Source organism: Seriola dumerili, unplaced genomic scaffold, assembly GCF_002260705.1.
Source record: "Seriola dumerili isolate Sdu_G_001 unplaced genomic scaffold, Sdu_1.0 BDQW01000025.1, whole genome shotgun sequence".
Lineage (NCBI taxonomy): Eukaryota > Metazoa > Chordata > Actinopteri > Carangiformes > Carangidae > Seriola > Seriola dumerili.
The window spans coordinates 15109284-15136614 of NW_019174280.1; the positions used below are offsets into that span (position 1 = coordinate 15109284).

A 27331-nucleotide genomic window follows, 5' to 3' on the forward strand; every position below is an offset into this window, starting at 1 on the left:
AGTTGTACATCTTCCATAATCTCTTCCCATTCAGTCATGGTCCACTGTGGTTTCTCTCTAAAATAAAACTAAATATAGAGCCTTAGGGCGATGTTTACCTCCCATCAGCACTTCTGCTGTGACTTACTGGTCTGTACTTAGTGGTTGTGAGACGTGCAAAAGGGACCATCGGTGGCCAGCAACGTGAAGAAAAATCAATCAATCTTTTACCCTAGATCACATTTTACTTTTTTCTTATGTAATGACTTATATGAATATTATTGCTTTCATCTTTAAAATTCATACATGAAACCATTAAATTATGTGTGCTCAAACATCCTCTTCTTCTCCTTCTTCCTTTTATTGTGGTATACCATACAATGATTACTTAAATACATTTTTTACATAAGCGCAAAAAAATAGAAAGAATTGACTTCAAACTACTAAAACAAAATAGTCTCATGGCCCGAGGGTCTTAACTGGGAACACTCTGTCCCACAGACGAAATAACAGCTTATATTCATTGTCAAAAAAAAAAAGGAAAAAAAAAGAAGAGAAGTCTAAATCTTTTGGAAAAAAAAAGCTCCTGTGCATCTCTGGGTGGTTGAAACCTGACACTATATGGGCTGTGGTGTTGGAGAGCAGAGAGGGTGAGAAGATAGAAAGCTGGGTGTCAGTGCCTACCTTCACTGTTGAGGTGCATGTCACTCTGAGCTGCTGGTCGACCAGCTGGGAATTCACTACGAGAAGGTAAGAAAAAATAGTATTTGATCAGATTTGTTATTGGCATGTTTCAATTATCCACACTTTGCACATTTAATGCATGTATTAAACATTAACGAAGAAATCACCAGTGGTAACAAGGAATTTAATTTGATGTATCATAATACACATACATGTATTAACGGACAAATTACACACACATTCATATTAAGTTGAAGTACTTGCTCAGAGAGTTCAGCTATTTAGTTGCTATCCTTATCAGTAGTTCTGCAGTGGCTTCTGGGGAACATGAACATCCTGCAAATACTGGGTCTCCTACAGCTGCTGGCTGTACCTGCCTTCACTGTGAGTCTCACTTTTAATATTAATAATATTGCACCCTTTGCATGTAAATGTCAGTATTTTTAATACAGATGCAAATCGCATAGAACGCTAAGTACAGTATGTCCAAAATCTCAACAGTGAAAAAAAAATCCCCAAATGTTTAATTTCTAACACATGTGCCAGCAGTGATGCTGTTTATATGATACAGAGCAGGTTTACACACACACATTATGCAACATGGAGGGGATGGTTTGTGGTTAAATGTTCCAGCTTCTATTTTGGTGTCTCTAGCATGCTCTTAGTGTGTGTTAGTGGTTGGCGGTGGGCTATGATATGGTGTGTGAGAGCACTATGTGTTCCAGCGGCAGAGCCAGTAGGAGTTTTATTGGTTTTTTGGGGGGATTTTTTTCAGCTGACACAGCCAACCCATGACTACTGGGGAGAGTTTGGAGCCTATGGGCCCTGCAGTCGCACCTGTGGCACAGGAGTGGCCATGAGAACCAGAAAATGTATCACTTCAAGGTAGGACATGGAGTCGCAGGGTGTTATAATGGGATGATAGACTCATCGATTAAAGATTTCTTTCAAGATTAAAGATTTTAGGATTTGATGCGGGGGAAAGTAGCACAGTAATTATTGTTTTAAATCATCTTTTTTTTTTTTAATCTCTCACTTTCTCTCTATCTTGCATTGCCTTTTTATTTTTGGTTACAACTTTATTTTAGATAATTTTATAAGCACATGATCATGAGCATTTAAATGTTTTAGACATGACCAATGAAGCCAAGTGCATTTATCAAGAGTGTGAGATGTTTGTCTTTTCTGTCTCTTGCAGGACAGATGGAGGACATAACTGCTTGGGATCATCTAAGGCCTTCCGAACCTGTAATACACATGTAATCATCTTTAAACTTTTTTTTTAATATAAATAACAATATACATAACATAACATCAACCCTGCACAACCCGCACAAATGTGTCCTAAAGATATACCAATAATCCAACTTTTTGTGTTGCTGTAGGAATGTCCGGTCGGATCCAGGGACTTCAGGGAGGAGCAGTGCTCCCGGTTTGACAGAATGGACTTTCAGAGCAAACGTCACTCATGGGTGCCTTATTATGGAGGTATAAGACCTATTATACTGTCCAATCACATTATCTGAATCTTGGTGAAGTAATGCTTACTAATTAATAACTTTTAGTGATTTTTCTTTGGATTACAAATTACAAAAAGGTTCAATTGAAATGATGGAAACAAATAGAGAGTGACATTACAGTGGTTGTCTTCTTTTTCTGACACTCTATTGCACAACAGTAACCTATACAGGAAACCCTGGCACATTTGGTTCTGAGCAGGACAAACTACACACTCGAAAATAAATGTGTGATTACTGTATCTTTAAAATTCTAGCAACCAATCCATGTGAGCTGAACTGTGTCCCAAGAGGACAGAACTTCTTCTATCGACACAGACCTGCAGTGGTAGATGGGACACCATGCTATGTGGGCCGCACTGATATCTGTGTGGATGGTGTCTGCAGGGTGAGAGCAACACTGAGATTCTGCAGTTAACCTTGAGAATGATATAGTTATAGAATGTCAGGAATTATTGATTTGATTCATTGTATATCAATGTAAAGCCCACTCATCTATTCTCAAGACCATCACCTCCACACTTGGATAGTTTGAGTCGATTTGTTTAAATGTGTTTTCTTGTAAATCAGACATCACAGCAATTTGTCTCTTTTCAGATACTGACCCATGGAGAGTTCGTGGGTTTGGATGACGACACTAACTCTGTGCACTCTGCTGCTCCTGTTGTTGTGGCTCCTCACCCGAGGGAGACGCTTACGTACATCTACAAAACTGGTGTGTACGGCGCTTGCTCAGCCACCTGCAATGGAGGCATGCAGTTTCGCAGCGTGGAGTGCTGGGTTCAGGACCCGATGAACCCCCGTGTGGTGGAAGAGTCTAACTGCATTACCCAGCGTCTGCAGAGGCCGCAGAGTCAGCAGGCTTGCAACATGCATCCATGTGCTGCGGAGTACAGTGTATCAAGCTTCAGTGTGGTTCGTATCTCGCAAGGGGAGGAGGTTAATGATTTAGGAAAAATAGACTAGTACATTTAACCTTTATAGAACATTGCAAAACACAACAAAGAGTCCCTATCATTGTACACTTTTACTGTATTTTACAACATCCAAGAGTGAGTGTGGTGGAAAGACTTTTTCTGTTCACAACAACAACTGATATGGAATAAAGGCTACTAACTGTCTCCGTGTTTATCTACTGTATGATGATTTGAATATGTTGTTGTATATGATGTCAGTGTTCAGTGACCTGTGGGGAAGGCCAGCAGACGAGGGAGGTGATCTGTGTTGGACCAGGAGGTGAACATCTGGCTGACCAGGCCTGTAGCGGACTGGCACGACCTCCTTCCGTCCAGGTCTGCCGCAGGCCTGCCTGTCACGCACACATCACCTGGCATGTGACTGACTACGGACTGGTAAGAATAAAAAAAAAAAGTATTCTGTACTGCAAAGAAAACTTAAAAAGCCTCTTTCATTATTGCTCTGCCTCTTTTTTCTCATGTCTGCAGTGCACTAGAAGCTGTGGTGGGGGTGTGAGGGAGAGGAGGGTTAGCTGTTTTGATACAGATTTGAACCCCTACCCCGAGGCCCGGTGTGGACTAGCAAGCAGGCCTGTCACTGTGGAGGCGTGCAACTCACAGCCATGTCCTGGAGCTCAAAGTAAGCCAAATCTGATGCAGTTATACACAAGTTTGACTGTTTATCCTTGTTTGTATTTAATCAATGCACTTTCTCTTCAGTGGTCCCAAGTGTACAGGATCCAAGGGCACATGAAAGCACCATGAGAGGATTTGTGCCCCATGTTCCAGGAGAGCCTTCAGGTACATGGAACATGAGGAGACTGTAATGTTATTCTCTTTCTTCAGTTGTTTTATATGCGTATATGTGTAGCCAAAGCAGAAGATGTGCAAAAAAAAAAGAAAAAAAAGAAAAAAAGAATGTGCAACCCGTTATTTGAGCTTAGTTATCACCAAAACCAATTATTTTTGAATGAATGACTTCTCAGGTAATAAAGTAAACCTGCCTTTACCACATGTTGTTAAGGTTTCTGTCTGGATCATGACTGCACTGCGTCCTCATTTATTTCATGTTTCTCATTCACAAACACAAAGCCCAAACTGTTTCTATACTACCTCACTAAACCATATTTAAATTCAAAAATAAATGATCCAGACAAATTTAACTGCTACCAAATATAATCCTACAAATCAAAAGGCTAAACATATATGTCCGTGCATGGCCTGTACAGTAGCAGTATGTTTGTTCACGTCTGTGTCTGTGTTTACTCGCTTTAGCTTCCAGACCACAGACAAACATTCACCACGAGCCCTACCCTCCTGTGGTTGGCCCTCAATGTGCACAGTCATTTTATGGCTGCTGTCCTGATGGCCATACCTCTGCCACTGGACCCAGGAATGAGGGCTGCTTCCAAGAGGACTGTGTTCGCACCAGGTAGTGCTGCCTCCTGGGTCCCATCCTTGTAATCAATATATTGGAAATTTCCCCACTGTGGGACTAATAAAGGAATATCTTAGCTTAATATACGACAAAAATGAATTGCTCAATTTGTGTTTACACCGTGAATAAAAATAATATCGCTCTTCTTTAGGTTTGGCTGTTGTTTGGATGGGGTGACTCCAGCTCGAGGATTTGGAAGAGCTGGATGTCCTGAATACCAGACGACTGCGGTAAGAATCACATGTGTTCCTGAATTTGTTTCAATAAACTTAATAAAGCTGTTAAATAATGCTATCATTTGGCTTGTAGAGTTAATACATTTACCAGCTACAGTATCCTGGATGATATCCTAACAGTTGCTTTCTCTTCTCCTTTCTCAGGAGCGCCCACCACCCCCTGTAACTCCATCTGCTGGTAATGTGTGCTCCCTGCCTCGTGATGAGGGCCCCTGTGATACCTGGAAGGTCCGGTTCTACTATGACTCGGGCACCAGTAAATGTACCGAATTCTGGTATGGAAGCTGCCAGGGCAATGGCAATAACTTTGTGTCCCTGGAGGCATGCCAGAGAGAGTGTGGGGGTATGGTGAGGGAGCCCCCACCTGCACCTCGCGGAGGGACCCAAAGGAGAGGGCCACCCAGGGGTGCTCTAAGGGCAAGGGCATAACCTTGCACACCACTAATACCTCCAGTACACAGGATAACCAGGATGCCCTCACTATGAAGCTAATCACACATGTAGTGTATATTTACATATATGAAGACAGACACAAACATGTACTGTAAAACATCCCACATTTCATTTAAACATTTACATTTACATTACAAATGATCTAGATAGCCTCACATTATAACATATAAATAATCAATGCTCTAGATTCTGATTTTTATTATCTTTTTGATCCTTGGCATTTTGTTTGTGACACTAACTATATTCATTTGTGTTTTTTGCCTCATGGTTCAGCACTAAAATAAATGTATGTCAATGTGATTATTCAAATTAAATCATAAACCCAATCAATAAATCTTCAGCTCTCCAATAACCTTGAAAAAATGGTGTGGTTTATCTGTGTCTCCATCTTATCTTACAATGTTTCCAAAATGGCACTTTATTTGGATTTAACTCTTTATTAAAGTACTGTTCAGTTTACAATAAATAAATACATTATACACAGTGATGTGATGTAATTAACTACATTTACTAAAGTACTATCGTTAGGCCTAAATACAGGGTTGAGGTGATACTAGGGGATTCTCTTTTCTTCTTTTACAGTGCATAATAAATACTGTCACATTTGATACTTATTTTGCTAATAAGCAGTTTATTTTTACTTGTGCAAGTGAATGATGTTATGGATTTGCAAGACTTTTACTTTTACTACTAGTATTTTTACTTTATGGGATTGCTACTTTTACTAAAGTAAAGGATGTAGATACTTTTTCGTCCACGAACAAAATGTTTCCAGACACATTACAAATGACTGATCTTGCAGTTTTAATGCCAGACATTTATTTTGAAACAAAGCCTTTATTTTGAAGGCACTTCACTTTGCAACCGGAAAAAGATTTTTTTAATTTCCCCTGAATATTTTTGCTCAAACAGCTACATCGCACGGGGGGGTTGAGAAGCAATAAATAACGCTTTTATTTGCAGTTTTGCATCCCCAATAAGTATAACAGTGTCTACAGTCAGCACAAACATGGTAAGCTTGTTTGTTTTTACGTTTAAAGAGGAAAAAACTCCCAATATTATTCACAATAGCTCTTGTTAAGCCATCACAGCTAAGCTAACAAGCTTCGAGGCTAACGTTTACTACTCTGTCAAACATGTATTCTGTCCCACTTGCTCTGTTGGTATAAAGACAGTTTCAACCTAAGGTCTTCATTAACTCATCTCTGCATGCTAAACCCACATATGGATGAAGCATGTGGGGTCTTTTATGAAAGATAAGCCACTACATTAACTTCACAGTGAGTGTTCTGTTGCTAAATAACCAGCGTTTACCTCCTGGTTGAAAATCTCTGGGGAGAAGGTTATAGGAGTGCTTGTTGTGTCACGTCACATCGACGGCATCACTCAGGTATTTAATGTGACAAAAAGAACTTCGTATTTTGTATTTATTAAATACTATCAATCATCTTTACAGTCGCACACAATTTTGCTTGTCCAACCGACCAAGAGACCTGAGGGCCGCACGTATGCTGACTATGAGTCAGTGAATGAATGTATGGAAGGTGAGTCTGCAGCCGTTTTAAAGTACTATTCATTAATAAGTCAAAGTGCTGTTTTGTCATTACATGTGGCGTAATGAATGTAGACTAAAACCATATTTCATTATTGGCACATATTTTTTTAAATTGAACAATATTCCCGTTTTCACTGTAAGCATAGTTATGCTTTTCTGTCATCAATGAGTGTAAGCTCATTCAGCACCTTATTTTTCCCTCATAAAATATGCTTCGGACTGTTTACAGTTTGGGATGTGAGTGCCAATATAAATGCAATTTAATGCAGTTGTGTAAAAGAATTACAAGTGTAAGAAGTTTTACATTTATTTTGTAACTTCTTAGTTGTTGAATGGTAAGTATACTGTAGAAAGACATGACATAACACTAAATGTATATATGTGCATGAACTGGAATTGATCCTATGATATTTCAACTGAATGCTAGTCTGATCTACAGAGTACCACTGGACACTTTTTTATGCTTAAAACATTTAATTGTCAAGTTGTCTCTTTATTAATCCTGTGTTGTTTCTCCTGTATCTCTCCCTTTTAGTGAAACCTGTAGTGTTCCCCAATGAACCTTGTTACATTGGTGTGACTGAAGCAATATACACTAAATTATATATTTTTTATTTGTAACGTTTTAGCTATTTTCTTTTGATGCACACTGGAAATAGTTTTGCTTCTGTTCAGCATATTCTGCACATCTCTTCCAGGTGTTTGCAAAATGTATGAAGAGCATCTGAAGAGGATGAATCCAAACAGTCCCTCCATCACTTATGACATTAGTCAGTTGTTTGACTTTATTGATGACTTGGCTGATCTTAGCTGTCTTGTGTAAGTATGATCTGGCTGGTGAACCAGTTATTTGATTGAAAACCATCCTTGCGGTGGGTGTGTTGGTCACTTCCAGTAAAAGTATCATTTTAATTTTTTAACAGGTACAGAGCTGACACCCAGACATACCAACCATACAACAAAGACTGGATCAAAGAGAAGATATATGTCCTGCTGCGGCGTCAGGCTCAGCAGGCAACAAAGTAAAGGCATCCATGACAGGTTGTCCTGCTACACACACCTGGAAAGAGTTTACACTGCACTACATTTCCACAGCATCGTATAGATCTGTGTATATGGACAACATTGTCAGTTTGAGGGGTGGGTTTTCACATTATACTATACATTGGGAAAGGAGAGGGTTTGTAAAATGGGGTAAAGTCAGACATTATGTGCTTCATATTGAAATGGAGTCATGCCCTGCAGCATGCATATGTTTGTTACATCACAAGGAGAGAGGGATTCATGGCTGCAAGGACTAACTTATTGATGGAGAGGGATCCATGCTTGGAAAAGTTCCCTACAGGCCAGATGCAAACAGTTTTTGTTTGTCAAATTTTTAGTAGTGTGCTTTCCCTAAAAGTTATATGACATGTTTTTTTTATACCTTTACTGGGCAGTTGGATTCAAACATGTTGTGGATTTTGAATGCAGGTGATTTATTTTTGACTGAATAAATATCTGCATACTGACTTTCCTATTAATTTAACTGATTCTGGTAGATTTTCATATTTCATCTGTTATTATTATTATCGTTACTATAGCCTATCATGATGTAAAATGCTGTTATCGTTTTGCATAGCATCTGATTTCTTCTATCCCTGTTGTTTTCTTTGATTTAAACAAAATAAACTGTTTTCTGACTAGCCTCCACTCTTGAATATATAACCTTTCATACAAGGGGGGAAACATTTTCCTGTTAAGAGTCAGAGTCTCATGGTAAAAAATTGCTTGTCAACAAGGATCATCATTTGGATCTACATGTGTCAAATGGTCGGACTACCGGGTGAATATGATGCACAGTGGCTGGATGGTAAGTATAATATTTATCAGACAGAGTTAATGCTGGGTGTTGCAGGACGAGCCATTTCTGCTCCTTACAATTGTTATGTTACTGTCTCTTTAAATGTGGCGGGCTGCCCTGTTGTTGCTGTGCTGGAAACCCCGTACTGATTCTGAAGGGACCCAAGATGGCTGAATACTCGCGGGGGGGTAGTTAGCAATTATCTGAGCAAGACGTCGGGAATGAATGGCAAATAGCATTATAATGTGAAGCGTAACGTTGAAGTAATTATACGACTACAGTTTGTTGGGTTGCATAATTTTTGGGATGCATGAATACCAGTATGGAGAGAGTGGTCTCTCCGCGGCCCCGAGCCAGAACATGGCGGAACACTTGGGGCAGAAATAGCGGCTAACGCTAGCTAGCTGGCGTATTATTCAGACACAATTAGAAACATTGGTTCAGGGTATACACGGTGTCTTTGGTCCGCAGGTGTGAAATAATGTTATCGGTGCACAGGTCTGGACATTTTGCTTCAAAGGGTTGTTTAACATTGAATATGTGGAACGTAGGTAGCTAGCGTACTAGCGAACTAGTCAACTCGTTAGGTTTGCTAGCTAACGTAACTGGCTAACGTTGCCCGCAAGCGTACAGACTGTACTAATAAACAGGCAGGGTGTTGTGGGAGCCATTGGTCGTAACAGTGGGGCTTATTCTGAATACTCCCCACTCAACTGTATGTTAGGAGTTTGTAACGTCTGTCAGCTCTTGTTTTGTCGATTAAAACTTAGCTAACGTCAATGCCCTCCGCACTGTAAATTAGTCTGTCGTTAGCTTGCTACAATGGTCTGTAAGCTGATTTTGTGTGGCGCGTTGCCTATAACCCTAGCAAGATAAGTTTTAAGGCAGCTCGTCAATATAATCAGATATTGTAGTTGTAACTGCAAAATTGATCGGGGTCTCTTCCTGGGTTCTCGTCCAGGTATTCCAGTTTTAAGGTGCTTCAAAGAAGTGTTAGCCTGGTTGACCCCTGACACAAGTAAAGTCAGTACCGCATTGTAGAGGTGAAGAGGTGTAAAAAGTGAACTGAAGTTGTGGCGTTACAAGGTGAAGCAGACACCCTGTAAAAGCCAAGAAGGTCCGGGAGGGGGAAACCGGTTACATCCACCTGCCAGGATGACGGACACTCGTCGACGAGTCAAAGTCTATACCCTCAATGAGGATAGACAGTGGGATGACCGTGGGACTGGGCACGTCTCTTCTGCCTATGTGGAGCGATTGAGAGGCACGTCTCTACTGGTGCGAGCAGAGAGCGATGGTAAGTGAACCGTCTAAGGCAAGAGGAAGGCACATGACAATTACGAGATTACTTATAGTGTACTGACTACTGTTATAGCTGCTCTTTGGTTATGATGTCAACAATACCTTCCACACGGATTAATTTTAATCAGCTGGAATCAATCGTGTATACAGGGAATATTCTAACCTAGCTTCCTCATTTAAGTCATTTTACAACACTTATGGGCTACCTTCGTTTTTAACTTGACAGGTTCCTTACTGCTTGAGTCAAAAATCAACCCAAACACAGCCTACCAGAAACAGCAGGTCAGTACATAGCATATTGGCGCATACTCATATAGAATATAGATTTCCCTCTCTGTGTATTGATTGTAAATTGGTTTTGTTTTTGTTTTGAAAAGGATACATTGATAGTATGGTCAGAGGCTGAAAATTATGATCTGGCGCTGAGCTTCCAAGAGAAGGCTGGCTGTGATGAAATCTGGGAGAAAATATGCCAGGTAACTGCACTTTTCTTTGTGGGTGTGTGTGTTTGTCTCCTCCGTCTGCATATGCATTTAATATTATATGTGTTTGGGTTTTTCTGTAGCTAGTTACATCCTCTGTCACTCATGTTTATTTCATTGTTAAGGTGCAGGGGAAGGATCCATCAGTGGACATCACCCAGGATGTGGTGGACGAGTCTGAGGAGGAACGCTTTGATGACATGTCGTCACCAGGTCTGGAGTTACCACCATGTGAACTGAACCGCTTGGAGGACCTGGCTGAGCTGGTGGCCTCCTCACTCCCATCGCCACTGCGGCGTGAGAAACTGGCACTAGCTGTAGAGAATGAGGGCTACATTCGCAAGCTCCTGGAACTGTTCCGTGTGTGTGAGGATTTGGAGAACCGAGAGGGACTGCACCACCTGTACGAAATCATTAAAGGCATCTTCCTACTCAATCGTACTGCACTCTTTGAGGTTATGTTCTCTGATGAGTGCATCATGGATGTCATTGGTTGTCTGGAGTTTGACCCAGCACTCCCGCAGCCACGGCGGCATCGTGAGTTTCTCACTAAGACAGCCCGCTTTAAGGAGGTGATCCCCATCTCTGATCCTGAACTGCGTCAGAAAATACACCAGACATATCGGGTGCAGTATATTCAGGACATGGTGCTGCCCACGCCCTCTGTTTTTGAGGAAAACATGCTGTCCACCCTGCACTCCTTCATCTTCTTCAACAAGGTGGAGATTGTGGGCATGCTACAGGTGAGATGGACAGATGTTTCCCTTTTTTTTTTTTTTTTAAATAAGTGTGAATGCACCACACTTTCACTTAAAAGTTTTTTACTCAAAGCAAAAGCAAGTATTACAAATTTTTATGACAAACAAGCTTTACAAACAGACGACCCTGTCATAACATTGAAATGCATAAACAGTGTTTATGCAGTGAGAACTGGAAATTACAGTAATTGTAGGATTGTACAAAGGTTTTATTTTTGGCTGATTGTGCTTTACCCAGTCTGAGTTTGTCTGCTAGTCTTTTATGGTCATGTGACCTTTGTGTTTTTGTACTGTGTCAACTCAGCAGTGTTTATGTATGGCTGTCTCCATAGAGATGGGGAAGTGTTGTGTAAATCAGTTATGCTGCGCTAGAGGAAAACTGAAACTGGCACGCTGTTGACTCTGGTACACTGTGCCATGAGAAGTTGTGAAGTCAAACACCACTGTTGCAGACTATTTCTTCCTTGCTTACCAAGAGATAGTTTTGTCAAGCCAAATTTAACAAAGTGTTTTATTCATTTAAAGTAGCACTTGATATACTGGATTGCAGATATCACAGAATGAAACTCAGTATTCAGTGTAAAGTTTCTAATAAACATAATCCATCAAACTTTTTATATACAGCAGATTTTTTGTTAATGTAAACAGCAGTAGCTCAAAATAACTGTAAATAAAATGTATGTGCTTAATTTCTGATTGTGAATTTAATTCTGAAAAGTTGTATATAATGACCAATTATATCACACTATAACACCATTTAAAATCAGTTATTTGTAAATATGGTGATATTGTGCTATTTTGTTTCCTGGTTATTTGTATCTGTATCAGTTCTCCAACTACTTTGTTATAATAGATCTGGTCAAGTGCACAATTGGCAGTTACACACTGTGGCGGTCAGGTTTGGTTTTTTTATTTTACATCCTGATTTTTTGACTGTCTCTGTGATACTCATTCCTTCTCATCTCCCCTTTCCTTTTGATGTCAGGACGATGAGAAGTTCCTGACAGACCTCTTTGCACAGCTAACAGATGAGGCTACTGATGACGACAAAAGACACGAACTGGTATGCCAGACCTTCATCACAGATTGTTATTTGTCAGTTTGCTCTTTTTTCCAATTGTCCCTTGTTTCATGGAGTTTGAATTGAATTTGTTTCTGTCTTATAGGTGAACTTCCTGAAGGAGTTCTGTGCATTCTCACAAACGTTACAACCTCAAAACAGAGACGCCTTCTTCAAGACATTGTCAAACATGGGCATTTTACCTGCACTAGAGGTCATACTGGTGAGTGGAGCTGCCTTAACATACATTGCAATGAAGTTTGTTGGGTGAGTTTGCCTAGATATACCATGAATTTGGCTCTTGGTGTTGTAAGCTTTTTGCGCTAGGATCATGGAATGTGCCTTGATAAATTGAAAGTTGAAGTTAAGTGACATACTCCCAAACAAACAATATGAAGCAAAACAGAAACAAGCCAAGACCATCAGTGAATGATGTGAATGATATTAAGGTGTTGGCAATATATTGTTAAAATTGTGCATCTATTCAGTACAAGCTATTCTGTTGCCAGGAATTGGGCACAACACAAACACACTGTGTTGAGAAAGCAGAATCAGACTCCCTGTGGTACTATATTGTTCTGTGTTGTGACTGAAGACACAGTTTTATGATTTGCATTTTTTTTTGTGCAGCAAAACTCTTGTTCAAGTGAATGACATTAAAAAGTTTTAGTCTCTGGTTTAAGGATATTTCCAGACTTGCTCTATATATTAGCTTCCCATTTTGGACCATGACACAGCATTTTTTTTCTTGAGTCAAACAAACTTGTACTGCAACAAAACAAACTGTGTAGTTGATTTGTGTGTATATGGTTAAACTTGGGGGCTTGTCATGTATTGAGCATACATTGTAGATTACAAACAAGTATAAAAAGCAATCATCAGGGAGGATGCATCAGGGTGTCATGGTATTATTTGGTAAAGAAAAATGTAGAAAGGAGCATCTGCTGGATTTGGTTTATATTACAGCTGAGTTCTCCTCCCAAGTTTTGTCAGACAGTTAAAAAAACGGGTGCATCTAATCATATCTGGTTGTAATGTCTATCAGGAGAGTATGCTCTAAGGTCAGCTCATGGCTACACTGAGATCCTGACTCATATATAGATTCAGAGGTGGGTCATTCCTAATCAGTGATGGGATGTTAATCTAACTAGATTGTTGTTATTGCAGACATCCCCAATCTCTACAGATGTGAAAAATAAAAAAAATAATAGGTAGGCTGTAATGTGGTGTGTGCGTGTGGTGGGGTGTTCACAAAACGAAAAGAGGGGATGCTTTTTCATTCATTCAGTATGGGCAGATTGTGTCACATGGTGAACACAAAGAGGGTTGACTTGATTTACAGCTGATTCAGTGCTGATCTAAAGAACTGAATTTGGTGCCTCTCATAACAACAGCAACAACAATTTATTAAAACACCCAAACACTTCAAGGATATTGTAACTGTCACAATATGCATCTTGAACAGTTTTTGTCTTGACATCTTTGGCCGCTGTTTTTCATGTTAGTTGACTGTTACTTTGCTTTTACACACCAGTGACTGCAGAAGCAAAATACACTTTTTCCCGGACAAAATTAACTAGTAGGTTTCCTTGTATCTAGCCAGCCTTTGAGTATACAACTTGTTGTGCTATTTTTTTATACCCTGCAGTAAAACACACAGTCCTGTTTGGTTAAATTTTGTGAAAAACCTAACCTAGCAGTTCATAACATTTGCAAAACATCTAAACAAATGTAGAAGAAAAACTCAGATCGTGAGTACTTGTTACATATAACATGTACACCTTTGTACATACAGACATTTTTGAGGGGTAATACTCAGTTCCTCCCTCCTTCCTGTGGACACACACTCTTAGAAGTAAACAGAGGGGAAAGGAAAAAAATAATCAGTGAAAGTGAAACAAACCGCTGCAGGGTCCTTTTTATGACTATCACTTTTGTTTCCATTTTGTTTTTAAGACATGAATTTATTGATCCCGAAGGGGAAATTTACAGTCCACTGACAAATATAATGTATGTTCATGGAACAGGGAATGGATGACGTTCAGGTGCGTGGGGCAGCCACAGATATCTTCTCTTATCTGGTGGAGTACAACCCCTCCATGGTACGAGAGTTTGTCATGCAGGAGTCTCAGCAGAATGATGATGTAAGTAACAAAGTCAGTCAGGCAACTTCTCTGGCATTTTGTGAAGATTTGCTGTTATTCAGTTACAAAATAACTTCAAACTTATTCCTAATTTAGCACAATGTTTCCACTCATCCAGTATTTCTGTATTGAATTATGACAGCATGACATGCATCTATGATACAGGTGGATATAAAAAGGTGTTCGGTTACTAATGATTAGTTGTTGCCCTACCAGGACATCCTCCTGATCAACCTGATCATAGAACACATGATCTGTGATACAGACCCAGAACTAGGGGGGGCAGTGCAGCTGATGGGCCTGCTACGGACACTGGTGGACCCAGAGAACATGCTGGCTACTGCAAATGTGAGTTTGTATGGTACTCCTACATACATCAGTTTAGACTGACAATGATGTTACAGCAAGCCCGAGCAGAGTATGTGATTCTTACTGTAGATCCAACTTGTCCAGAAGCACTTTTGAATGCTGGATTTTTTTTTATTTATTTATTTTTTTTGTGAGGAGTGGATCCTATTAAAATGGTTTCAAGCAGAAACTCTTGTATCAGCCTATACTTTCATTATTAAAGATGCAAGAGTGAAGACAAGGAACTGAGCTCATCATTCTGTAGCCAAGAGCTTGGGAGCAGTAGTCAGATACAGATACTGGAATTCTGGATTTTTCTGCTAATCCAGTTACTCTCTAGCACTGAAAAGTAGTACCAGTGCCAGAAATGTAACAGGTTAGGCTGGAGATCTGCGCCATTGTTTGTAAGCATTGGGAGCTGTGAAAGCATTCATTACAGTACATATCAAAGTCGTGTTATTCAGCACATATGTGTTTGTTCTTTTTTTTTTTTTTCCCCCAGAAAACAGAAAAGACAGAGTTCCTGAGCTTCTTCTACAAGCACTGTATGCACGTCCTCTCAGCTCCACTGCTGGCCAACACCACAGAGGAAAAGCCTAGCAAAGGTATTGAATAGCTGCGTGGTGTGTGGGTACATGTGTGCTGGGTTTTTTTTAAATGTAATTTTGTCAACAGGTTTGTTGTATTCCTTACTACCTTCCTTCTTCATTTAGATGATTTTCAAACATCCCAGTTGTTGGCCTTGATTTTGGAGCTGCTGACATTTTGTGTTGAGCACCACACCTATCACATCAAGAACTATATCATCAACAAGGACATTCTCAGGAGGGTACTGGTGCTCACTGCCTCTCAGCATGCGTTCCTGGCACTATGTGAGTCCCATATAACCATAATTAGATATTCAGCTCTTAGTACCTGCCAGTTCAGACAGATTTTGCATCATTAATTTTTGAAACTGTGTTTGTAACATAAATTAAGGAGCACAATATTGATCTGTATGTCTGTATGCCCAGGTGCGCTGCGCTTCATGCGGAGGATCATTGGTCTGAAGGATGAATTCTACAATCGCTACATCATGAGAAACTTCCTCTTTGAGCCCGTCATTAAGGCCTTCCTCAACAACGGCTCACGCTACAATCTCATGAACTCAGCCATCATTGAGATGTTTGAATATGTCCGTGTGGTGAGTATTGCCTAAATCTGGCTGCCTCTTATTTGCTGTCATGTCACGTTTGATTCTATTCTTGAACATTAACTTATAACAACAAATTTTCACTTTCTCCACAACAGTTGTTTTGTTCAAATTTTGTAACTATTAACATGGCTAGTGTGCCCTCTTTTTAATTTGAATAGATCAAGAAAACTATTATAGAAAATGTTTCACATATAAAGGTATCTGGATGGAAACATTGTTTATTGTTATCGACACTTAAACCACAGAGCCACAGAAGCTTACAGTTCACCATAACACTCTAGCCTCCGTATGCCTTCTTGGCTTGGTGTAGCAAGTTGGAGGAACATAATTCATCAATTCTGCCATTGTTGTTTTATTTTGTGGATTTTCTTGTCATACTGGTGCAACATAAAACCTTTTAAAAGTCAGTCATGTCTTACAGTGTCAAAGATATTGTATGACCCACTGCAGTGTATATTCTGATTTATTGATTTCACCCAGAGACAGTGTCTATGTCAGTTGACAGAATACATGTTCATTCCTCTCATTCAGTTGTCTGTTGATGTTTTTACTTTGGCAAGTGATTGGACCAGTACATACTATTATATATTTGATCAAAGTTACACTGATTATAAATGTGAATTGATCTGAAAATATATTTAGTTTTTTTATGCTGTTTTTTGATCTGATTTTAACAAACAAAAAAATAATTATTAGGCAGTTTATCAAACCACATCCCCAAAGAAACTTGTGGAACATGCAACATTTTTATTGATTCTTTTTAACTTGTTTGGTTTGATCTCTCCTCTCTGTCTCTCTCGCTTGCTCATTTTCTCCACGCTTCATTCCTCTTCTGCCCTAAACTCTAAACTGCTCGCCACCTTCCCTTCCCATACTTTTCTCTCATTCTCCTGTCCTGCTGTTTCTCTATACTTCTCTTTCTCTCTCCTCCCATTGCTCCCAGGAGGATGTGAAGTCTCTCACAGCTCATATAGTAGAAAACTACTGGAAGGCTCTGGAAGATGTGGACTATGTCCAGACGTTCAAGGGCCTAAAACTGCGGTATGAACAGCAGCGAGAGAGGCAAGACAACCCCAAACTGGATAGGTGAGAAAACCAAAGCTGCAATACTACTATTACTATTACACTGTCACTGACGATTTAATGAGTGAGGCAATCCTGGGTTTGGGTGTGTCTCTTCCGATAAATGGAAGTAAAAAAGTAAATGTGACATCCCATTTAGAGAAGTCACATCGATAAGCTGTTGAATTGGCAATATAATGTTTTTTCTCTTCATTATTTGAGAGGCAACTGTCTTCTGGCACAGTGTCATTTTTTTCAAACAGTAAGTGCATACTGTGTTTTAGGTAGGGTGTATTTCCTTGTATCATTTTTTAAAAATTTAGCCTGTACACCTGCCTTGCATTGACTGTACAAAGACCAAATGTTGTGCTACAGGGTTCTCAGCTAAACACAATGAGATTTGTGACCAGTTACTGCTTGGAGTGAGCAATGTATCTCTCACTTATCTATGACTCTGCCTGAAGTGCACAGTGAAATCAGAAAGTGAAAGTGAGCAGAGTGCATCACATAAGATCGTTATTATGTTGGCCCAACTTCAACCAAGCATACCTACCAACACCAACAGGTGTTTCCTTTTTTAAATGTCATTTTCCCCCTGATTTTTTATTTTCATTTTTATTTTCTTCCCCTGCAATTCTCAGGAATAGGTCAAGTTCATCTTTATCGTTTAGCACCTTTTTATACAAACACAGTTCAAAGTTGTACCAGTTTTTTGGTTGATCACTTAAGCATTTCATGCTTGTGGTTTACTGTTAAAATATCCACAGATGTATCATATTGAACCTCTCTGTTTGGTCACGGTACATAGGGCAATAGTGAGATCAGACTCGATGTGTAAATGATGTAAAACACAAGATTATTTTACAAAGGCCAAATGACTTGACTGAAACAAAAGTTGCTTAGTATTACATTATATTACAAACTATATTGTTAGAATAAGTTTTCCCAATACACTGGTAATGCACCACTATAAGTAAAAGCCAGTTTATTTTTTCTACAGAAATATACTGTGCAGCATGAGTGGAAATTGTTAAATGGAGATGTGTTAAGAGATTGCCTAAATTGTCATATTTGATGGGAGACATGTTGACAGAATTGACTGGTCATTACTGAATGAAGTGGTATGAGTTTGGAGTTGTCACTCAACTTCTGAAGTGCAAAGAGAAAGCTGGTTTAAAATTAGGTATGTAATTTATGAATATCTATGTGTATTTTAAATTTTAACTACTAAGTGTGCATTATGCCCTGCAGCATGCGCTCCATCCTGAGGAACCACCGCTTCCGTCGTGACGCACGGACACTGGAGGATGAAGAAGAGATGTGGTTCAACACAGATGAGGATGACCTTGAGGACGGTGAGGCAGTGGTTCCTCCATCTGACAAGATGAAGAACGAGGAAGACCTCATGGAACCTATAAGCAAGTTCATGGAGAGAAAGAAGTGTATGTATTGGAACGTAGTGCTTTCCATTCTTTGTAAATATTTTGGGGTGAAACTGGTTGGAGAGAATCACATATTGTAGTTACTGTAGTTATTGGAGAACAGTATTTGTCTTTTTGTAATAACAATGATGGTAAATGGCTGGTAAAATAACAACTCCCAATTTGGTGTGGAGACTCTTGGTGTGGAAATTGAAAAGATCTGAGAAGAGAATACTAGAAGAGTTGTTTTCTGTGCTGTTTTATGTTTGCATTGTGATTCCATTGGGAAAACTTATAGGATACAAAATCAATTTTGTCACATTCCAGGCAAAACGGCAGATATGTAAGAAAAACAACTTTGATCCTGTTGTGATTAGATTTCCTCAAAGTTCTTTGTTAGTGCTGCTTTAGGTGCAGTCTTGACAAATTACTAGTGCAATGGTCTTTGCAGTTTTCTGTACAGTGGACTTTCCTCCCATGTTTACATGAAAGGTGCTTGCATAAGCCCAGGTACTTTAGACATTTGTCTGCATTTTAGACAAGCATGTATTGGCTTGATTCAATATGGCTATACGTAAACATACTGAGTCACTCAGAAACGATTGTTATATGCAGGTTAGACTCAAAATAGTTTAAGCGTTTTGCTTGAAATACAGTTAGCTCTTGTTGGGCTAAACACAAACAATAAAGTAATCTGTCTTGTAAAAGCGTGTTGTGGTTACAGAAGATACACTTTGTTCACTCTAGAAATGGTAAGGAGCTTAAATTGGGGAGAATGACCATTTCCTGTCCACCTATGCCTCTCTACCCTCAGTGAAAGATACAGACGACAAAGAAGTACTGGGGAAGTCCAGCTTGTCAGGCAGACAGAACCCCAGCTTCAAACTCTCCTTTTCTGGCTCTACTAAAACCAGTATATCCAGCCCCCCATCATCTGCCTCATTGAACCCAGGTTCTCCGGGATCACCAGGGTCTCCGGGCTCAGGGGCACGTAGCTCACCCTCCACCACAACTGTAACCACAAAGGTACATGTCAGCATATTTATTGTAAAGGTGTAGGTCTGTGAAGAAAATTCACTCATCTGTAGTGTTACTATGCTGTTCATGAAGAGGCAAAAGACAAAAATGATTTTGTACAATGTCTTTTCTGTTTCCAACACTACTTATGTGAAACATGAGCTTTAACTATGAACTTCACACATTGGCTGTCAATTTTCACACATTTCCCACAGTGCTTGTTGTGTATTAGAGAGAATGGTCACTTTCATTGATTTTGTACTTATTAGCCTTATTTAAACAAGGGAAAATCGAGGGAGAGACACTTAAAATGACACATGAAGAAAGCCAAGTGGTTTACAGTTCAAGTGCATTTACAAAAGATAGCAACATCACTGTGCTCAAAAGGTGGGAAAACTAACATATAATGGGAACAATAAGAGAAATGAGACTAAATAAAGTTTGGGACAGTTGGTTTAGCACTATCAAGATTTTTTGGATTTTGAAAATGTTCCCAGAATTGATTCTGGAGAGATGAATTGAGTTATGAAGAGACATTGAAGCTAATCTTTAAAACATAACAGTACTGATGGGTTATTTACATTTGCATCTTGCACATCCTAGCCAGCCAGACCTAAAGTATTATCCCTGGTTTCAGTTTTTTCAGGTGACTAATTGACCAGGATGACTGGATTTATTATGTGTCTTGTCTTCTTCAGGGAGGTTTAGTGGGACTGGTGGACTATCCTGATGATGATGACGAGGAGGAAGAAGAGGAGGAAGATGGGGAGAGTAAAGAGGATCCTCTGCCACCTTCGAAGAAGTCCAAACTGAGCTCCTAAAGAAGCATCACTGTCTCAGTTTGTGCTCTGCTCAGACAGTTTCAGTGCTTAGACTTAACACAGGAATGATCAAACTTGTAAACAAATTGAATGAATGAAAGCCACCGCTCTCTTGTCAGTGGGTGGCCCAAGAGGAGTAGACTGTGAACACATTCAAAGCCTCCTCAGACTAGCCCAGACTCGTTCATACAAGTGCCAATCAGGAGACCAGTAGTGGAAAACGTCTGAAATGTGGAACAGACGAGTGAAAGTTGGGGGGGAAAGATCGCACTCGAGATCTTCAGCGGACTCGGATGGTATGAAACAAGTTGGAGTTTGGTAATTTAGCAACTGGAGGAAAAGACCACATACAAAAACATGTACAAGCAGACTGAAATCCCAGAGAGCTTGCAGGCTCGGACCATAACCCACTGCCCCCCGCCCCCCACTCAGGGAAGGACATCACAGCGGCCCAGATGGGTCGGCCAATTCAGACCCAGAACCACAACTCGCACCCTATCCCCGCCTCAGAATCCTTTCTACTTCTTTTCTCCTCTGCTCTTTCTCCCTCTCTTTGTCTGTTGCTTTTTGTCCCCTTTTTTTAAGTTAGTATATAGGACCAGACGGGAGGCAGCATGTGGCAAAGAGCTGTCCTTGTTGTCGTTTGATGATGTCATCAGTGTCGTCGTTCCTCAGCGGATGTTCTTTCTCTGACGAGAAAAAAGCCAGCAGTTTCTTCATTATTTTCTTTTTTTTTCTCTATTTGTCTCAATCTTTCTCCTGTTTTTTGTAAATGACAACAAAAAAGACCTGCCTTTAAATGTTCAGGACGTTTTCAGTCACACTTGAACAGGTTTTTAAAGACCTCAGTAGGTGAGCTAGTTTTACCCTTTTTGCCCTTTGAAACTGCAGATTTTTTGGAGAATTTGTAATCCCGTCTTGATTAAAGATTGAGTGGAATTCTAGATGTGATGAATTTTGTCATATCTTCTCATTTTTTTCCTTTTACATGAGTGTACACTTAGTTGTTCAGAATATTTGGGACCATTAAAATGATCTTTGCTGTAAGGTGTCCTACTACCCTTTGTCCTGATAACTCAAGTGTCTCCTTGCTGCATCTCACTTTTATTGAGTAGTTGGGGTTTCTTTTGCAACACAAAAAGTTGACTTTATCCAAGTCATACAGACAATGCTGTTGGATTCAGCATGGTTCCACCAACGATAAGGACACAAAATGTCATACTGTGAACACTCAAGAACAGCCTGTAATTCCATCACCAAATGGTAAATGTTTGAGTAGTTAATACAATTTCTTTTTACTTTTTTGAATATTTCCCTGTGGAGGTTGGAATAATGTCAGTTTATTCCACAAACAAGTAGTTTTATGAAGACGTGGCTTGCTGGTTTGTGAGCTAAAAAGTTTATGGTCAAATCCATTTCTATTTCTAGGAAACACATTTCTTTACTCATGTTTTGTGGTTTATTTCATGCCTACCTCATTTGAATTTCTACCTCATTTGAATTTCTTTCAAGGGTCAAGGGAATGTCATTCATTATATTTCAAAACAGCAGATTTTAGCATTTAATTTGTGGGTGGCTCTCAGTTGCCTTACAATCCACCAGGTGGCACCCTTAGTCCATAAAAAAATTATTAAGCAAAGAGCATTGCCTGTCCTCATTTGTCACATCATCTTTCCTTTATTTTTATGGTAAATTGGTATCATTTGAGCACATCCTAGGTGAACACTGAAAATATTTTGTTAACATTTGAGGCATCTGTTGCCTATAGTTCTGGTTTGCTGATGTCCTTGCAGTACTCTTGTTATTTTTGTTCTTCTCAAGCAAAAGCAGAAAGCTATTCTTTGATCAGTGGGTAGTTTGTAGGCAGACTGATCATCTTGGCTTGACACTTTCTTTGGCATAAAGTGCTAAGAATAGGTGCCGCAAATGACACCATCTCTATAAAATCAAATATAATGATCAGATTGCATATTTAACCAAAACTTTAGGAAAAACAATTCTTCAAAGTGAGCTCAGTTAAAGATATATTTGGTAACAAGTTTATACGTATGCATAGGATGATTTTTATCCAGTGACATTAGTTATTCAGTTTGAGAAAAGGAAGAGTTGACATACCTTTACCATTCTATACTCCAGTATCATAACTGAGCCGCACTACTCTAGTAGATCTAAAAGTGTTTTTTTTACAATGAGGGAAAATAGTTTATGAAAAATGTCAGCACCTCCCAGCTTATGTGGTCACCTCAGTGGGAGTTTGAGTACGACTCAAAAACAAACAGCATCAAGGCCACCAAGGAGTCACTGTGTTGTCCCTCCAAGTGCATTGTGGCCTTCAAACATTGCTTATTAATTAAAACCCAACAGAAGAGGATCACTCGGTGCTCAGCGTGCACCGAGAGCCGTCACACAACGCCTATTAAGGCTCCCATTCACATGAAAGCCATCTCCAGACAACGGCAGCTTTTCAAGAGCAGCCCTCCCTGCCAGCCTCCGTTTGCTCCTCAGCAGGAGTGTGGCAGAGAGAGAGAGAGAGAGAGTGAGTGTGTGTGTGTGTGTGTGTGTGAGTGATCTCCCTCTTTGCCACTGGAGAGGCCAGCCTGCTGCTGGTGCCAGCCACTGCTCCACCAGAATGCCGGCTCCACTTCCAGTGCCAAGGCGCTCACCCAGCTCTGCCCGCCTGTATGTCTGCCAGGCTGAAGAGTCCCCATCGGGGACACTTCTGTCCAGCTTCCTGCAGGGCTGATGAAAAGCCTCTTTGACAGCTCTCTTGATTGGCTTGGCTCCATAGGCATCCAGTCTGCCAGATATCAACTTCCTCTGGATTGATCACATCAGTAGATATCTATACAAATACTAACATTCAAATGGCAGCATATGAGGATGCACTGCATATCACATTATACTGTGTTGGGGCTAAGTTGTATGCATACTTTCATCAGAAACAACCATAATTACACATTGGAATCAAGAGTGAAACTAGGAATTATCCTGCCGCCATCCTCCTCCAACACTTTGAGTTAGAGAGACACACCTCAAAGTATCTCACAGACTCTACTCTGACAACACTGAGTGGTTTTGATCAGTAGTAACTTGATTAAATCTGGTCTGGTGGGGGACAATCTATTTTTAGGTTGCATTAAAAAAATAATTGTGTACAGTTTCCTGCAACATGAACAACTAAATTGTTTCCCATTTTGTCTCAAATAACATTTATACTTCACATTAACTCTCACAACATGAGAGTTCATTCATGACCTTGGAAAAAGGAGTTGACAAAAAGAATTTCTATTTCTCTGATTTTGAAAAAAAAAACAACAACCTTTAGATACTTTAAAGTAGTAAATTGTGCTGTTTCAAAATATACTGTCTCTGTAATTTAGAGTGTTTAATGTAGGATAAACAGTGGGTTCTTGATGAATCATGTTGTTTATAGTTCTTATAGCTCTCTCTTGAAGGTGAAACAGTGTATAGGGGGCGGTAGAGTCCACATATGGACAAAGATCTGCAGAAGATCAATGAGGAAGTAGAAAACTCATTATAGGCCCTTTGGGGGCCTTGCTTGAATGGAGGTCATTTGTAAAGGAAACTTCAGGTTGCCCACAAACATTTGGTTTTTGCTGCGTGTAAGTGTTTGTAAAGTAGTCCAGCTGATCAAAGTAGGAATAAAAACACGAGACGGTTATCTATTATTTTCATCCCATGTAATCCTGGTCACCAAACCAGGATATGAAATAGGAAATGTGGCACACACGCGGTTTTCGGAAACAGCCGAGGTTGTCAAAACACCAGCACAAAGTCTACCTTCATGAACCCCACCACCACCACCCACCGGGCCCGGGCGTCGCGGCAGACAATGACCTGTGTTTCCCCGGCACAAAGTGCTCTCTGTGTCCGCCGGAGCTCCCCTGCTTTAATGGAGGTGATTGGCCGTGTTCTGCACAGCACGTCCGCCGCTGCGTGTGTGATTAATCACCGCGTTAAACGCCGAAGCTCAGCGCCCCTGAGGCGGAGAGGAGAGAGGGCGGCAGGCCGACAGGGACCCCGGGAAGCCACGACGCTCCGGGTCAGCATCCGTCGGTAGCAAATGAAAGAGTGGAGAAAAGTCATCATCCATCACATCTGGTCTACATTAAGGCAGAGGTGAGATACAGTCACGAACAGAAGTCCGCCATGCTTTTCATGAGCTCTCCTTTCAGGCGGTTACTGGATTGATGGCTGACAGATGAATTGAGTCAAGAGGTTAACCTGTAGAGTCCTAACTGACATCCTCACGTTCAGTATATCCTACATCTGTGTACGTGAGCCCATGTTTTCTACATAAGAGTCTTCCTCCAACCACAAGTAGGCCTGTTTCTTGGTTTGAAAATCGTAATGCTAGATGCTAACCAACTAGCCTAGCTACCTATGACCAGGGCCTTTATAAACAACATTAAATAAATTGCAATCTGTAGCCTGGCCCAGTGGTTCCCAACCTTTTTGGCTCTTGACCCTTAACTCAAAATAAATGTGAGTCCAGATGTGAAATGATAAGCTCATCAACAGATCATCACTCATCTGCAACAACTTTGATGTTTGGTTGTTTTTCAAGTTAAAACTGCGTCTCAAATGTAAAGGTTACCTGCTTTACTCACATGAATATCTTTGAATTGAAGTGTTGTTCAGACAAAATAAGACATCTTACAGGGCTCAGTGTAATTGAGATGGCAGTTTCACACACATTTCAAGTATTTAATAATGAAAATAAATCAGCGGCAGCCAAACCTGCGGTCCCTCCTCATAGGTTATGGTCATTGTGTAGCCATGAATTATGTTCATGAGATCATATTAGATTGTTTCATTTGATGGATTTTCAGAGGCCCAATGAGGTATAAATGTCCAGTACTTCACCCATAAGACACTGTTTTCCAAAATTAGACAAAAGCCAGAAATAAATAAATATAATTCTGTGTAACATAAATGTGTTTTTATCTTCATTGTCCCTTTAATCATCTTGTGGCCCCTTAGATTTATCATGCAAAAGTTTGGGAGGGGGTGGGGGTCCTCCATCCCCAGGCTGAGGACCACTCATACGCACATGTGCCTTTTGGCTCTGCTCATAACTTGTATTCACTGCAGCTCAGCAGTTAAGTTCAGAGCAGATACAACTGTTCGTCAATGTGCACCATAAACCAGCAGTAAGCCCATGCTTCCTTTGTTTCTTGGTAGCAGGCCGTGGCCCCTTCATAACTCTTGTCGCTCTAAATCAAAGATAAGTAATGAGCTTTCCCATGGAAGCGTTGGGAAGTGGAAGAATTTGGGGCTGATCTGCCATTGCTAAATGTTAAGTGGTTGGTATTGTGCCGCAGCATGGGGCGCAGGAAACATGGATGTGAATGTAAGAGCTCTTGGGCTGCGTTTTAAATGGAAATGTCACAGTGATAAAGAGCGCACCTTCCGCACCCAGGGGGGTGTGTGTGTGTGTGTTTGTGTATGTGAGTGAGATGGGTCGGAAGTATGCTCAGGAGGCACGCTGTAAATCCATACCATGAGCTGCAGATAGCCGGTCGCGCACTGACTTGTACACATGCACACACACACACGCGCGCACAGACACTTGGATCTGTTCCTAGGAGCAGCGTACTTTCCAGGAGTTTACATTTAATGGCTCCAGTAATGTGGAGTCACACATTGGAATCCAGCAGACAAAAATCCCCACCCACATAAATTTCTGCGCCTATTAAAAGCACGTAAAACTCACACTGAATAAAATAAAACCAACTTCACCGGCCCTCTGGGCACGTATAGCGGTCTGTGCTGGAGGTGTTGTTGAGAAATGAGGCCGTGCAGCAACACAATGGCTTCTGTGAGGGGGGAAAACGCAGAGAGGCAGACATCTGACATCCAACTAAAAATCACCCAGGGCAAGAAGGTGAATGACCAAACCATGATGCCTGGGCTATAGAATTTACCCCCACGTAATGTAGCATGAATGAAGCCCTTAAAGGTATCAGTTTCCAGTCAATAAACAGGGGAATCGGACGCATGGTTCAGCGGGAGTTGAACATGTGGGACCAGTCACACACACACACACACACACACACACACAGAAATGCAGTGCCCCGGTCACCCAGTCAGGATACTGCTGTGTACATTAAACTCGCTATTCAACTTAACAAATCAAACCTCAGCTATATGTTAATGTCTTGGCAGGCTTTAGGCTCCGGCTGGTAACACAAAACTAACCAAACATAACTTTCCCCAAATACAGTAGCAGTGAAAATGGTGTTTGACAGTCACAATTTGTGTCCAGAGTGTGAATGCCTGTGTATAATGAAATGTTTGTTTTTTTTTTCTTCTTCTTCTTCTTCCTCTTTTATGTAGCCAGGCCTGATGGCTCCTGCTGCCGGAGTGTCTGAGGCTTTGACGGCGGCTCTGTGTCGTGTGGCGTTGGCGTGCGAGCTGTGCCAGGCGGCGTGTGTGGTCAACAGGCGACTGGGAAGCTGCGGGGGAGCGAGAGGGCTGCGGGTCCAGGCAGAAGCCCCTTTGGTTCAAGTCAGTGCCTCGCCATGTATCTGTTCGCTCGTCACGCTTTCTTTTCTTATTGCTCTTTATATTTCTGTCTCCATCTCTGGCTGACCTTGAATAACTCTTACCTACAGTACGCATGGCATGTGCCTCTTTTTATGATTGCGCGGCGTCCTACAAAGATGTATTTTTCTTCGACCTCCCCCTCCCCCCCTCCAGCCTTCCCGCTCACACACTTACACCTCATCTTTCTCCCCTCCCTCCCCTTGTGGCCTAGGGGCATATGGTTTGACTGGGCAAGAGATAAGAGGGATGTGTCAGCCTGTGGTACTGAACAAACACATCTTTCATTTCTTCCTTTCTTCTCTCCTGCGATGACTCCTCTTCCCTGCCTGACTCCTCTCTCCTCTCCTCTCCTCTCCTCTCCTCTCCTCACCTCACCAGATCTCCTCACCTCTTTTTCGTCTCTGTGACGGCTGGGTACAATTAGGACCAAAAAGCCTTTCGTCTTGTCGCGGAGAGAGACGTTGTTATATTTGCGGGTGATGGAGAGGGG

The 27331-nt window shown here is 40.8% G+C and overlaps 3 protein-coding genes across 5 annotated transcripts; all 3 read left to right on the plus strand.

The window, feature by feature from the left end:
• The first annotated feature begins 473 nt into the window (after window positions 1-473).
• LOC111240390 (papilin-like) lies at window positions 474-5599 on the plus strand. 2 transcript variants are annotated; one of them, XM_022770387.1, is made up of 13 exons: window positions 474-729; window positions 965-1047; window positions 1439-1548; window positions 1862-1922; window positions 2049-2151; window positions 2438-2568; window positions 2778-3095; window positions 3356-3532; window positions 3626-3776; window positions 3857-3937; window positions 4412-4568; window positions 4726-4804; window positions 4955-5599. In XM_022770387.1, exons 2-13 carry the CDS (start codon window positions 991-993, stop codon window positions 5237-5239), a joined length of 1710 nt encoding a protein of 569 aa, XP_022626108.1. In that variant the 5' UTR covers window positions 474-729; window positions 965-990; the 3' UTR covers window positions 5240-5599. The 2 variants fall into 2 exon arrangements, with proteins under 2 accessions (XP_022626108.1, XP_022626109.1); XM_022770388.1 differs by having other exon boundaries at window positions 968-1047.
• A 544-nt stretch (window positions 5600-6143) lies between these two features.
• LOC111240436 (enhancer of rudimentary homolog) lies at window positions 6144-8498 on the plus strand. The gene is made up of 4 exons (XM_022770449.1): window positions 6144-6275; window positions 6720-6807; window positions 7517-7637; window positions 7742-8498. The coding sequence occupies exons 1-4, from the start codon at window positions 6273-6275 to the stop codon at window positions 7842-7844; spliced, it is 315 nt and encodes a 104-aa protein (XP_022626170.1). The 5' UTR covers window positions 6144-6272; the 3' UTR covers window positions 7845-8498.
• Window positions 8499-8806: 308 nt separating this feature from the next.
• ppp4r3a (protein phosphatase 4 regulatory subunit 3A) lies at window positions 8807-21215 on the plus strand. 2 transcript variants are annotated; one of them, XM_022767794.1, is made up of 15 exons: window positions 8807-9958; window positions 10190-10245; window positions 10341-10439; window positions 10571-11188; window positions 12189-12266; window positions 12370-12486; window positions 14291-14407; window positions 14624-14755; window positions 15258-15360; window positions 15469-15627; window positions 15769-15938; window positions 16894-17036; window positions 18264-18454; window positions 19248-19459; window positions 20149-21215. In XM_022767794.1, exons 1-15 carry the CDS (start codon window positions 9817-9819, stop codon window positions 20269-20271), a joined length of 2460 nt encoding a protein of 819 aa, XP_022623515.1. In that variant the 5' UTR covers window positions 8807-9816; the 3' UTR covers window positions 20272-21215. The 2 variants fall into 2 exon arrangements, with proteins under 2 accessions (XP_022623515.1, XP_022623523.1); XM_022767802.1 differs by having other exon boundaries at window positions 16897-17036.
• The last annotated feature ends 6116 nt before the right edge of the window (window positions 21216-27331 follow it).